The sequence below is a fragment of the Candoia aspera genome, chromosome 2 (assembly GCF_035149785.1).
Source record: "Candoia aspera isolate rCanAsp1 chromosome 2, rCanAsp1.hap2, whole genome shotgun sequence".
Lineage (NCBI taxonomy): Eukaryota > Metazoa > Chordata > Lepidosauria > Squamata > Boidae > Candoia > Candoia aspera.
The window spans coordinates 9,014,441-9,026,685 of NC_086154.1; the positions used below are offsets into that span (position 1 = coordinate 9,014,441).

General features: G+C 44.5%; 2 protein-coding genes across 2 annotated transcripts; both read right to left on the reverse strand.

The window, feature by feature from the left end:
• Positions 1 to 1,001: 1,001 nt before the first annotated feature.
• On the reverse strand, positions 1,002 to 6,526 carry LOC134489821 (zinc finger protein ZFP2-like). Its single transcript, XM_063292688.1, has 3 exons — positions 6,440 to 6,526; positions 5,032 to 5,161; positions 1,002 to 2,162 (listed from the first exon to the last, which is right to left on the reverse strand). The coding sequence occupies exons 1-3, from the start codon at positions 6,524 to 6,526 to the stop codon at positions 1,399 to 1,401; spliced, it is 981 nt and encodes a 326-aa protein (XP_063148758.1). The 3' UTR covers positions 1,002 to 1,398.
• Positions 6,527 to 6,833: 307 nt separating this feature from the next.
• Positions 6,834 to 7,582, reverse strand: LOC134489822 (zinc finger protein 396-like). Its single transcript, XM_063292691.1, has 2 exons — positions 7,045 to 7,582; positions 6,834 to 6,838 (listed from the first exon to the last, which is right to left on the reverse strand). Exons 1-2 carry the CDS (start codon positions 7,550 to 7,552, stop codon positions 6,834 to 6,836), a joined length of 513 nt encoding a protein of 170 aa, XP_063148761.1. The 5' UTR covers positions 7,553 to 7,582.
• Between the last annotated feature and the right edge of the window lie 4,663 nt (positions 7,583 to 12,245).

Below are 12,245 nucleotides of genomic sequence, written 5' to 3' on the forward strand. Positions count from 1 at the left end.
TGAAAACTCTGATCTCTGCCACAATCCCTTGCCATGCTTTGAACAGGCAAGCTGGTTTGCCTACTGAACTATCTCCATACACGTTCACACAGGCAGAAAACAAAAGCAAACAAGTGATTCTGAGCTGTGTTTGCAATCCTGAAATATAGTTAGGGCAAATGAAGGTTTGGCATAAAGGCTAGTTTTAATAATCGTATTAAGCCATGACTTGCTTAACCACTGTTGTGGAAGAAACCACGACCGACTGGGTTCACACAACATCCTAGGCCATGTACCATAGTATACCAGCTACAGCTGAGATCACTTCACTGCCAAACCATGGCTTAGTGCAATGGATGTAACCATCAGCATCTCAAGTCACTCACACATAATGCTAAGCCATAATGTTGCTTGTTGTCAATGCACTGCAGTGTGAGAACCAAACCACCCAAACTCAAATAACACATCAGTTCACATCAAAGATCCCTGCCCAGTATTATGCATTAACCCAGCTCTGAGGCTCTTTTTTTGAGGAGGAAATGGCCAAAAAATCTGCAAATAGCTTGGGAAAAGCCCTTTTCACTTTCAAAAGCATTTGTTATGTGAACGTACTCCTACAAGCTGATTCTCCTTGGACAGACTACCCATTGAGTCCAAGGCTCAGGTTTCTACTTGCCAAATCCAGATTCTTTTCTATTGCGGTGGGGTGGGGGAGTTGGGGGAATCTCAGCCAGGCCATTACAGGCTGATCAACAAACTGAAGTTTGTTTCATCCCTCCAAACCAAACTTGGAAATCACTTGCAACTCCCCTGCTCAAACTGGGAAATCTGAGTTCAGATTTGAGCCAGGGAAAAGTGAAGGACTGACAGGCTCAACCCCTGAGAGACCCCAGCTGTAACACAACAGAGCACTAGACCAGAACCACCTGCCAATCTGACCCCGTGCTCACGCTAACCATCAAATGCACATCCGAGAGGCATCCGACACCAAACCGCAGTTTCTGGAAAGGGTTACTTGCTTTGCCTTGGAGGGCTGGGGCAGGGAGAGGCAGAAACGGGGTCACCAGCACTGGAACTGACTTGATCTACCAAATAGGTGAGTGAATAATGTCCCACCTGTTTGTATATTTCAATCATCTCTGCTGAGCTGTGAGATACACTATTTCCTTTTTTTAACCTAAGTCACAGATTAATTTTTCTGGGGGACTGTAGATACCTAACGCTACAAAATGGGAAAATCCTACCTGAGCTATATCCCCACCAACTAGAGATTTTATATAGCTCTTCTCTCTTGAATCACAGTCCAAGCGTCTCCCTCCTGCATTTACACACACACCCTCCACTCTCCATTTTCAATCCCTTCCCAAGCCTATTGCAGCCGGGACCCCCAAGTGTCCTGTGCTTGGCGACGTGGCTGGTTCACAGCCACTCAGCACACTGGAAAGCCTTTTCTCGGGCATGGAGCTTCTGGTGCGTCATGAGAATATCCCTTCTCCCAAAACTCTTCCCGCACACCAGGCACTGAAACGGTTTCTCTCCGGTGTGGGCTCTCTCGTGGATGACCAGACACGTCCGCTGGCTGAAGCTCTTGCCGCACTCGGAGCACTTGTACGGCTTCTCCCCGGTGTGCGTCCTCCGATGGGTCACCAGGAACTGCTTCCTGCTGAAGCTGCGCCCGCAGTCGGCACAGATGTACGGCTTCTCCCCCGTGTGGGTCCGCTCATGCTTAATGAGGTCTGACTTAGAAATGAAGCCCTTGCCACAGTGGGAGCAAATGTAGGGCTTCTCTCCCGTGTGGATCCGTTCGTGCTTTATAATGTAGGATTTGCGGCTGAAGCTCTTCCCACAGAATGAACAGGAGTAGGGCCGCTCACCCGTGTGGGACCGCTGGTGTTCAATCAGTTCGGACCGCCACACAAAGCCCTTCCCGCATTCCAGGCACTTTTTCAGCCGTTCGTCTTGGATCCTCGGCTGGACCCCAACTCCTCTGGCCCGCTGGAAACTCGGTGAACTGCAGATAAGGTTGTCCCTTCCCTCTGCTATGCAGCTTCCTGGCTGGCTTTCAGAGGCTTCCCCTAGTTCAGGCACACGGGATCCATGTCGATCAGCTCTTCGGCAGAGCACCCCTTGGGATCCTGCTTCTGAAGAATTCTCTGGGGCCTCCTCGGGCACTTGCTCATCGCCTGTCAGGGAGGAGACCATCAAGATCCGGGTCATTCTCTGATCCAAACATAAAAAACAGGTCTGCAATTTGATATGTATGAGGGACAGGCAACCCCAAAAATTCCACGTAGAGGGCAGAGGGAATGGCCTTGAGGGACAGAAGTAAGAGCCACTACCAAGGCAATGGTCAGATAAAAGGGGCTTGAGTCCAGGGCAGGAATGTGATCCAAGTAAACATCTCAGACAGGCGCCTCCTCAGTTCACACGAAGACAAAGGGAAGGAGGGGGAAGTGCATTCAGACGTGCAAGATTCTGTTACTACAGCTTTACAATAAAAGTAGTATTAACCTACATGACACTGGATTCCTAGTCTGATCTACCTTGAAGGGTTAGGGATTTATTTTCGGTAGGCTTCACAGTCCCTTCCAATCACAGTTGCTGAAAACAGACGGCGACACGCCGAAGCTTTAGGTCCAGCATGAAACCCTGCCTACGCCAAACAGAGGTGGAGGATGCTTCTTATCATGCAAGATCGGAAGACATCATTCTAAAGATAATCCTGCCTCAAAACAACCTGCCACCTTCTTTTCAATGAGAAAGCGGGCAGAGTAGGAGAATGAAGAAATGGAATCTCTCTTCTTCGTACAGTGAGGCTTTTCCACTCAATTTTAACGGAAGGTAATTAAAGCAGAGGCAGGAAAACCATCTGCCTGGAGCCAGCGTGGTCTAGTGGGGAAGGTGCTGGACTAGCAATGGGGAGACCCAAATTTTAGTCCTTCCTCAGCATGGAGGTTCCCGAGGTGACTTTGGACCAGTCCCTCCCTCTCAGCCCAGAGCTAGGGTGGGGCAGTGGGGAAGGGGGGGATTGGGACCAGAGGAATCCAGGTTCAGATCTACCCTCATATTTCAGTTTAGTGTGCTTCTGTTTTTCTATATTGCTTAATTCACTGTAATGGTGGTGGGGGTGAGGGGAGTGCCTTCATGTCAGTGTTGACTCCCGGTGTCTGCCTGGACTAGTCCCTGAAGTTTTCTTGGTAGCATTTTTTGAAGGGGTTTGCTATTGCCTCCTTCCTAGGGCTGAGAGAGAGTGACTGGCCCAAGAGCACCCAGATGGCCTTGTGTTTAAGGCAGGACTAGAACTCACCATCTCCCGGTTTCTAGCCTGATGCCTAAACCACTACCCCAAACTGGTAGTGCAGTGGTATGTGGGAATGACCTTGGGAGACAGAGGGAAGAGCAGCAGCCAGGGGATCAGATGGATAAAAGGCAGCTGAGCCCGCAGAAGGAATGTGTCTGTGGCAAACACCTCAGAAGGGACCCTCCCTAGTTACTTGGGCTGTAAAAACAACAGGGAAGAAATATATTTTCAGACTTGCAAGAACCTTACAATTAACCTTACAATTAAATAGAATTAGTTCATCTGGGTGTGCTTCCTGTCTGGACTACCTTGCAAGGCTGACAGGGTGAGAGAAGGTTTGCAACACACATGAGGGTGTCCAGTCAAAGATGCCCTATGTTTATAAAAAAAAATAGATGCCTCTCTTTGTACAGCTAGTCCTCAACTTACAGCCATTCATTTAGTGATTGTTCAAAGTTACGACAGCACTAAAACAAGTGACTTGTGACCAATCCTCGCATTTATGACCATCACAGCATCCCTACATTCACATGATGATTCAGACATTTGGCAACTGGCATGTATTTATGATGGCTGCAGCATCCCAGGGTCATGTGATCACCATTGGTGACCTTCCCAGCCAGCTTCTGACAAGCAAAGTCAATGGGGGAAGCCAGATTCATTTAACGACCACATGATTCACTTAATGACTGTGGTGATTCACTGAATGACTCTGGTGAAAAAGGTTGTAAAATTGGGCGTGGCTTACTTAACAACCTTGCCCAGGAAAAGTTCTGGTCCCAATTGTGGTCGTAAGTCGAGGACTACCTGGAATGTCCTGCTGGTGTCCCGCCTGTAACAACCCAGCGGACCAGAAAGCCTCGCTGCTGTGGTCACAGGTCTCTCCCTTTTGCACCGTCTTTCAAGGTCATGCCAAAGTCACTTGATAGCTCTTAGTGGTGGCTCGGTGCCCAGACTGCAGACTTTTTCAGCTGTTGGGCCCGCAAGGCCAGAACTCTGATGTTATGCTCAATCAATGGTCAGGGAGAATGGAGCCAGTCTGGATCCAGAGTCAGAACCAGACCCAAAAGCAAGAGTTCCTTATTCATTTCCATTAAGGTGGAGAGCAACGGTCTGTGGGCCAGATGGTTTAAATCACCCATGTCTTGAGCATCTTCATGTTGCTCACCACCTTGGCTGCAGCTTGAACTCCTTTTTGTGCTTCTTGTTCCTTTTTTTTTAATTCTTGGCCCTCAAAGTGGAACCAAGAGAAAAGCCACCACTTCTGAAAACTGGAGCTAAAGATTGAAATGAAGGAGATCCTCCACAGGATAGGAAGCCCCAATTTCCAGTTAGGACAGAGTTCACCATTTCCTATCAGCCCCATCTTTGGTGACCAAGAATGAAAAGAAGATGCAACAGAAAGCTGGAAGCAGCCTCGGTGATAGAGCGGAGTTTGGGTACACAGGTCCTAAAGGTCCTTGAAGTCAATTCCCTGCTCCTCCAGGGAGGGCTGCAAAATTCCTGCTTGAAATTATGGTGAGCTGTCCACCCTGATCTACCAGGCTAAAGGGATGATGGCCCAAATCCATAGCAGCTTCCCATATTCTTGCTGGAGTTTCTGGCTGGGATTGAAGTGCTCGCAGCCATGATTTGTCTACTGAATAAAACATAATTGTCCAGGCTAGCAAACCTGCTAACAACCAAACCAAACAAGCCACAATCAAGCCCCCTGAGAAATCCACAGCCACAGAAGGAAGAGAGCCCCTTACCCAGGGACGCTCCATCCTCCTCTTCCTCCTCCTGCTTGATCTCGCCTAGAATGACCTTCTGCCAGGAATCAGACGATGCTTCGTCAGCCTCGGGAAAACAGACCGCCTCCTCTTTGAAGGGTTTCAGCCTCTAATGTCCAGGTCGCACAAAGCAAGCAGCGAAGAGGTCAGAATTAACCAAGAGATTTAAGGACCAGGCCACTCTTGACAGGCGGGGTTTATTGTGCCTCTTCGCTCTAAAAGGACTGGCCAAGGCTTCCTGCAAAATGTCTCCAAGCAATTGAAAATACTAACAGACAAACAAAATAGACCTGCAATTCAAGGTGTGGGTTTTCACCTTTAAAGTCCTTCATGGCATAGGGCAGGGTTTCTCAACCAATGTGTGGACTTCAACTCTCAGAATTCCCCAGCCAGCATGGCTGGCTGGGGAATTCTGGGGGTTGAAGTCCACACGTCCCCAAGCTGCCATGGTTGAGAAACACTGGCATAGGGACTGCCTGTGTTTTTCGATGGACCCATTACACTCACAGACTGATAAAGAACTCTCAGCCATCTAGATTCCATCACATTTTTATTTTTATTGTATTTATAATTGTTCTGAATTTTAATCTTGTTTTTACTGTAAATTGCCCAGAGTCCCTCCTTGGGAGGGAGATGGGCGGTGATAAAGTTTGATTAAATAAATAAATAAATAAATACATACATACATACATACATACTGTCTGCTTATCCTGATCAGATAGAATCAGCATGCTCTGGGACTCATCACTGGCACAAGGTCATCTGATGGGCCCAGGAAGCAAGCCTTCTCTGTCACTGCTCCTGCCCAGGGTCCCCCTGCAATTCACACGGCCCCCATCCTGAGCTTCTTTGAAAAATACATTAAAACAGTTTTGGTCTCCAAAGGCTTGGGCTAACCAATGGCGAGGTCCTCAGAACTGAGTGGAATATGCTAAGTCTTTTGTGTCACTTCTCTTTTCATAATTGTTGTTTTTTATCCATTTTTAGCAGTGTACGATGCACAGCGTTGTTCTGAATTGGCCAGCCTTACAAATAACTACTCATCTTCACTTTTATTACAGCCCTAAGGCCAGACACAACAAAACTATACAATAGCAACAAACTTACATTAATACACACACACACACACACACACATATATATATATATATATATATATATATATATATATATATATAAACAAAAGCAATTAATATACTGCGATCCCAAATTAATTAAGAATGAAAATACTAAAATGAATTGAAATAAAATACTATGTTAAGAAATTCAAAATCTAAGTCATGGTGTGGCGTATTGTGCAGATGGTAGCACAAAACTGGGCAACCTGGGAGGATATTTTTGGGCCCTTGTCCAAAAGAAGTAGCAATAGAAATATTGAAATAGCCACGCCTTCTGCGATCAGCCTGTTCAGGATAGCTGGTAGGTAATCCTGAAGCATCGCGAGAAGGTCAAATGGATGCACATCAGCCGGCATCGCCAGCATCACCCAAACCCTCTGGGGAAAACAGCTTTGACCATGAATTTATCAGCAAGCATATGGAGAGGATGGGTGGGAGAAATGGGGACTTTTAAAATGTGTTTTAATTCTATACCAATAACTGACAATATAGCCGATGCTTGAAGGTTATCTACCAGCTACCCTGAACAGGCTGGTCACAGAAGGCGTGGCTATTTCAATATTTAGCACCAACAGTGGCCAGATCTGTTCAGCCCTTCCTAACAAAAAAGGGGTTAGCTTAGGTTTATAAATGACAGGAGAAGAAAAATGAGGAAAACACAGTTTACTCTGCACAGGAACAGTGAGGAAGCTTAGCGATCAGGGTGATCACAGAAACATTAGCAAGGGGTGCTGATGGTCAAAATCCCTCCCAAATCAGTGCAATCCTTCCAGCCAAAAAAAGATTGCCCGTACATTTTATTGTTATCTACACCATCAGAACAGCCACCTAAACCAGAGTTTCTCAAACCTGGCAACATTAAGACACGTGGACTTCAACTCCCAGAATTCCCCAGCCAGCAAGTTGCCAAGTCTGAGAAACACTGATCTAAACCACTTCCCAATGAAATGGTGAGGGACAAATATTCTCACCGGCTCTTCCTGATTCTCCTCCCCTTGCTGCCTCACCAGGAAATCTTCTACCAAGGTCACCGCCTGGGAGCAGTTTTCTGGCTCCACGTCTCGGACCCAGCTCTGGATCCGCGGGGGCAGGACCATCAGGAACTGCTCCAGGACCACCAGTTCGAGAATCTGTTCTTTGGTGTGCCTCTCGGGCTTCAGCCACCGGTGGCAAAGTTCCCAGAGACGGTTGCACACCTCGCGGGGCCCCTCGGCCTCTTGGTAGCCGAACTGCCTGAAGTGCAGGCGCTGCGTTTCTAAGCCAGCCGTCTCCTCCTCCTCAGCCTCCTCCTTCACTTTCTGTCTGCTGTTTCTGTCGCTGGCCCAGAGGCTGCTGTCGGTCAAGGGGGTCTCTCCGCAAAGTTCTGGCAGGAGATGGGCCATTCTCAAACCCCGAAGATGCTGGGCGGGCTGAAGCCGCAGCGCTCTGAAAGAGGGAGTGAAAACGTTAGAGCCCCCTCTAGTCACATGTTGTAAACAGGGATGGACTGCCTTTCCTGAGAAGAGCTGAATAAACTTTATGATTGCTAACTTTTTCGGTGCAGAGGGATTTGCAATTTGATTTCTCACTACTTCTCAGCTCTCTTCCTACCAATTTGGTTTTGATTTCTCAGGCTAGAGCTGAGAGTGACTGGCAAAGTCACCAAGCCAGCTTCCATGCCAAAGAGAGAACTAGAACCTGGGTTTCCCCACTCCTGGTCCAGCATCTTAATCACTACACTCCGCTGAGCCATATGTATACATACATACTTACACACACACACACACACACACACATAGATACACAAAATAAACATAAAGGACTCATTACATACAAACACATCAGTGACAATGTAGGGTGCGTGATTTTAAATTCAGTAAATGGCTTGTCTAGCAAAAAATAAAACACATTTTTATGTTTTAAACACTATCATATTTAGCTTGTTGCCTATTTTATTTACAGTATTTTTATGATGTTAAAACACCTACGTTAACAAGTTAGCCAATGCACATTTTACTAATAAATAGCAATACTTTAAAAAAAATAGCTGAAATGCTACTTTATTATATTTTAGGGAGGATGGGCCTCATAAAAGTGACATCTTACTGTACCTGCAAGGTATTAAATTTTTTTAAATTTTTACAATTAAACCATTGGTCTTTATGACTGGTTTTTGTTGTTGTTGTTAAGGATAGTTTTGCAAGCAGTACAACCCTTTACTTCTGAAGTTTACTGGAAAATTAACAGTGGCTCATGAACATTTCAGATTAATAAGCTTCTCCAAAAATATTTTTACTGTTATATTTCTTGAGTCCCGTTCAGTTATCAAGAGCTTAGCAACTATTTTAAACTATGGATAAATAATTTCTGTCAAACTTCCTGCTCTGTTTAACTATATACAGTACCAAAGTATTTTCATAGTATACAAACTTATTGGTTCAGATCTCAATTAAATTTTCTTTAGGTGAGTTTTAGAAAGATCTGCCAAGCCCCCAAAGTCTGAAAGGATCTGCAAGCAAAGACATAATATAATTTCTGATACAATGCAATTGTTGTTAGAATGCTTTACTTTGCAAAGCTTTAAATACACAGCATATATTCCCCTTCGTTTATGAGATGTATATTCTATCTTCAAGGGGCACAACTGCCAAATTAATGAAAGGAACTGGTAGCTGTTTCTTTTAGAATTACAACATTCACCCACTTAGTTTTCAAACTGGCATGACTGTTATGGTTTTGTTAATATGTAGATTGTGGCACAGGATTTTTTGCTATTTGTATTCAGCCTGAAGCATTAAACACAACACTGAACCGACATCTGATATTTTTAATGTCGGGGAACACTCATATATGGGACAAAATTAGAATCCAAAATTGCACCACCTCCTTTTGCGTAAAGGTTAAAAAGTCTGCTACTCTTCCACCATTTGCCCTTTTTACAGCCCTTTCTCTGCTTCTGTCTTCGGACACACAACCACAGGTTTAGCTTGCTCAACTATAAAGCCAAACAAACCACATTATGGTTGAGCTCTTTGTGTGAATCCAACCACGGTTGTTATTAAAGCCATGGTTTATGCTTAGCATGTTGGGTGAACACTTTTATTTTTATTTTATTTTATTTTATTTATTCAATTTCTATAGCCGCCCATCTCAACAAGTGACTCTGGGCAGCTTACAACAACAAAAAACTATAAAACAATTAAACAATTACAATTAAAACAGTTAAAGTACAAAATAAATATACACGGCTGCCAAGTAAGCAATGTAAGATGTTAATGTAGCCAAGAAAGGGGCCATTTGGGTCAGCCAACCCTGGCTTAGGGCGAGCGCATCCAAGGCACAGAATCTGACAGATACCCGAGATGCCTCCACTATCCCTTCCCCAGTCCCAAGAGCTTCCCCGGTGGAATATCTGCCTGCCACGCAACCTACAGGGAGAAGCCTCTCCTCCCGCACCCGGAGCCCTTCCCGCGTGCCTGTTTCCCTTCCAGGCGTGGAAAAGCCTTTCCAACCGGTGCAGCCTCCGCGTGGGAAATTCAAAGGCCACTTTCCCACGGGAACCGGAACCAGAAGAAGCGGTTTTCCTTTTTCTTTTGTATTTGTTTCCCAGAGCGTTCTCTCCCCGCCTGTGGAGATCTTCCTGCCCCTCCAGGAATCCAAACTCTCTCATCTTAACTCCTTAGAGGAGAAACACCCGTCAAGAATCGCACGCTGAGTTCGCGCAACACGCTAAGCTAAAATATGGTGCACAAATATGTGTGCCGTTGACAGCAAATGGCAGCACACTGTCCCCCTCGGCGGTTCTTAGAAAAGCTACCTTCTCCGTACGCAAATCCTCTCACATCGTTTGCAAAGGGCGGTAGTATTTTCATTCCCCAATCTTAAAAACGTAAGATGCGTGCATATTTTATTCTCTAAAATCGGTGTGTTTGCTACATCACTGGAAACGTAAGACAACTTTCCTTAAAATTAATAAAATGCACTCAGAATCCAACCCTCCTCCCAGATAACGCTGGCACTCCTGCACCCAAGGGTATCTGACTAACAGCTGAGAATCGGTTCAGATCCCAGCAGGATATAAATTCCATCAATCAAACTAACTAGTCCACTTAAAGCTGAAAGGGGTGAGGCTGATGCTTGAGGTGGCCTTTCAAATGTAGCGAGGTGCCACTTTTGAATACTCCCCATAAGACAAAAAAAAACCCCACAAGTAGAAAGCTAGCCAACTAAACCTTTACTGCTACATTTCTACTTGCAATGTTTTGTTGTTGTTGTTTTCATACCTGGGAGAATGTTTAAAAGTATCTTCATCCCTCTGAGGCCTGAAGAGAAAGGTATATTTTTCAGGATATTATCTGAATGTAATGGAACAAATTTTGAAACCTGTAATTCCACTGCAACCTGAGATATTCTTACCAAATTTCACTAAACCATATATCCCTTCAAATTTGCACTATATATGGCCACAAGGATTCTACATGTAGAATTTTCTGGTAAAAGATAACTGATTCCCCCGGGGAGGAACAGCTAGCTAAATTGTAGGAGTATGCCTCAATGTCCAGAATAACCTCCTATTTAAAAAGCAAACCCAATATAGAATTTAACACTAATTGGAAACCGTTCTTGGATTATAATTTTATAGTTGGGATTCGGATACATCCAAAGCTTAGTTTTTCCTATGTACAAAATCCATATCCTAACTGGATGGATTAATGTTTTGCTTACTGTTTATAGCCTTTTTTAAACAATGTTGTATGTGTTCACCAAGCACACTCAGCTTAAAGTTTAATAGAAACATTTTGATTTTATTTAGGAAATGGACATAAAATAACGGTATGAAGTTTCTAATGGTACATTGGAATATACTTGTTTTATATTCTGGATTTGTGTTTATCCCCCCACCCCCCATTTCACTACTTCTATCTTATTGGTCTACCTTTCACACAATTTCTATTATTTCTTTCTTACATTCTTCCAAAAATATATAATAATAAAACGCAGGGGGAAAAGAAAAAGAATATATGTATATCCCTGGCAGTTATCTGTGGACAATAAAGGAAGAATTGAAAATGAAAACCATCAGCAATATGATAAACAAAATGGCTGTTTTAATGATGTGAACAAAGCTTTCTGTTCTCCTAATCAGGAGCCAGAATCTGTGGAAATATTACAAAGACAAAACACAGGAATATGGAAACAGAATAGCCATAGGATTAGGGTTGGAACCAAGCAGAGGTCTCTTTCAAACTGTTTCCATCACTGAGCAACAAGACCGGCATAGTGGTATGGGCCTCGGGAAGAGACCAATTTTCTCTTTGCAGCCACACTGAAGGAAAAGATGAAAGTACACAAGCCACAAATTTCAGGGTGGCATCTTCCACCTTAATAAACCAGGTCTGAACATCTCCAAATCACCATTGGTTGTCAGCCACACATTCCAATAAAAAATTATATGTTCTTGCAAAAAAAAAAAAAGAATTATCATTTCCTCTCTCATGCAGTTTTTGAAAGGTGGAATTCTGCATCTCTTATGCATATATGTACAGATAGTCCTTGTTTGACGTCCCTAATTGAGACCAGAAACTCTGTCATTAAGCGGCGCAGTAGTGGACCACAACATCACATGACCGTGCCACTTTATGATGGCATTTTCAGTGTTTCTGGCTGTGGTTGTTAAGCGAGGACTTCATGTAATTGCCACTTCTGGCTTCCTGCTTGCTGCCCCATTGACTTTGCTTGTGGGAAGCCAGCAGGGAAGGTCGGAAAAGGCAATCAAGTAACTGCAGGGACACCCCCCAGGTCATAAGCACAAGGACAAATTGTAACTGCCACTTGTTCAGCGCCGTTGCAACTTCAAATGGCTGCTGAACAAGTGGTCATTAAGCGAGGACTACCTGTACATGTTTGTGTATATGATGCATATGCAGGCATGTATTATGTGTCTGTAGGGTTACCCGAAACCAGGGTTTGCACAGAAAACAACCTTCTTCCCCTTTCTTCTATCTCCACTCACTTTGGCAAGTGTGCTTTGAAAGGCTGAGCTGCTGCTTTTATGTGCAGTCAAAGGCAGCAATAATCTGCAGCAGACGAGAAAGT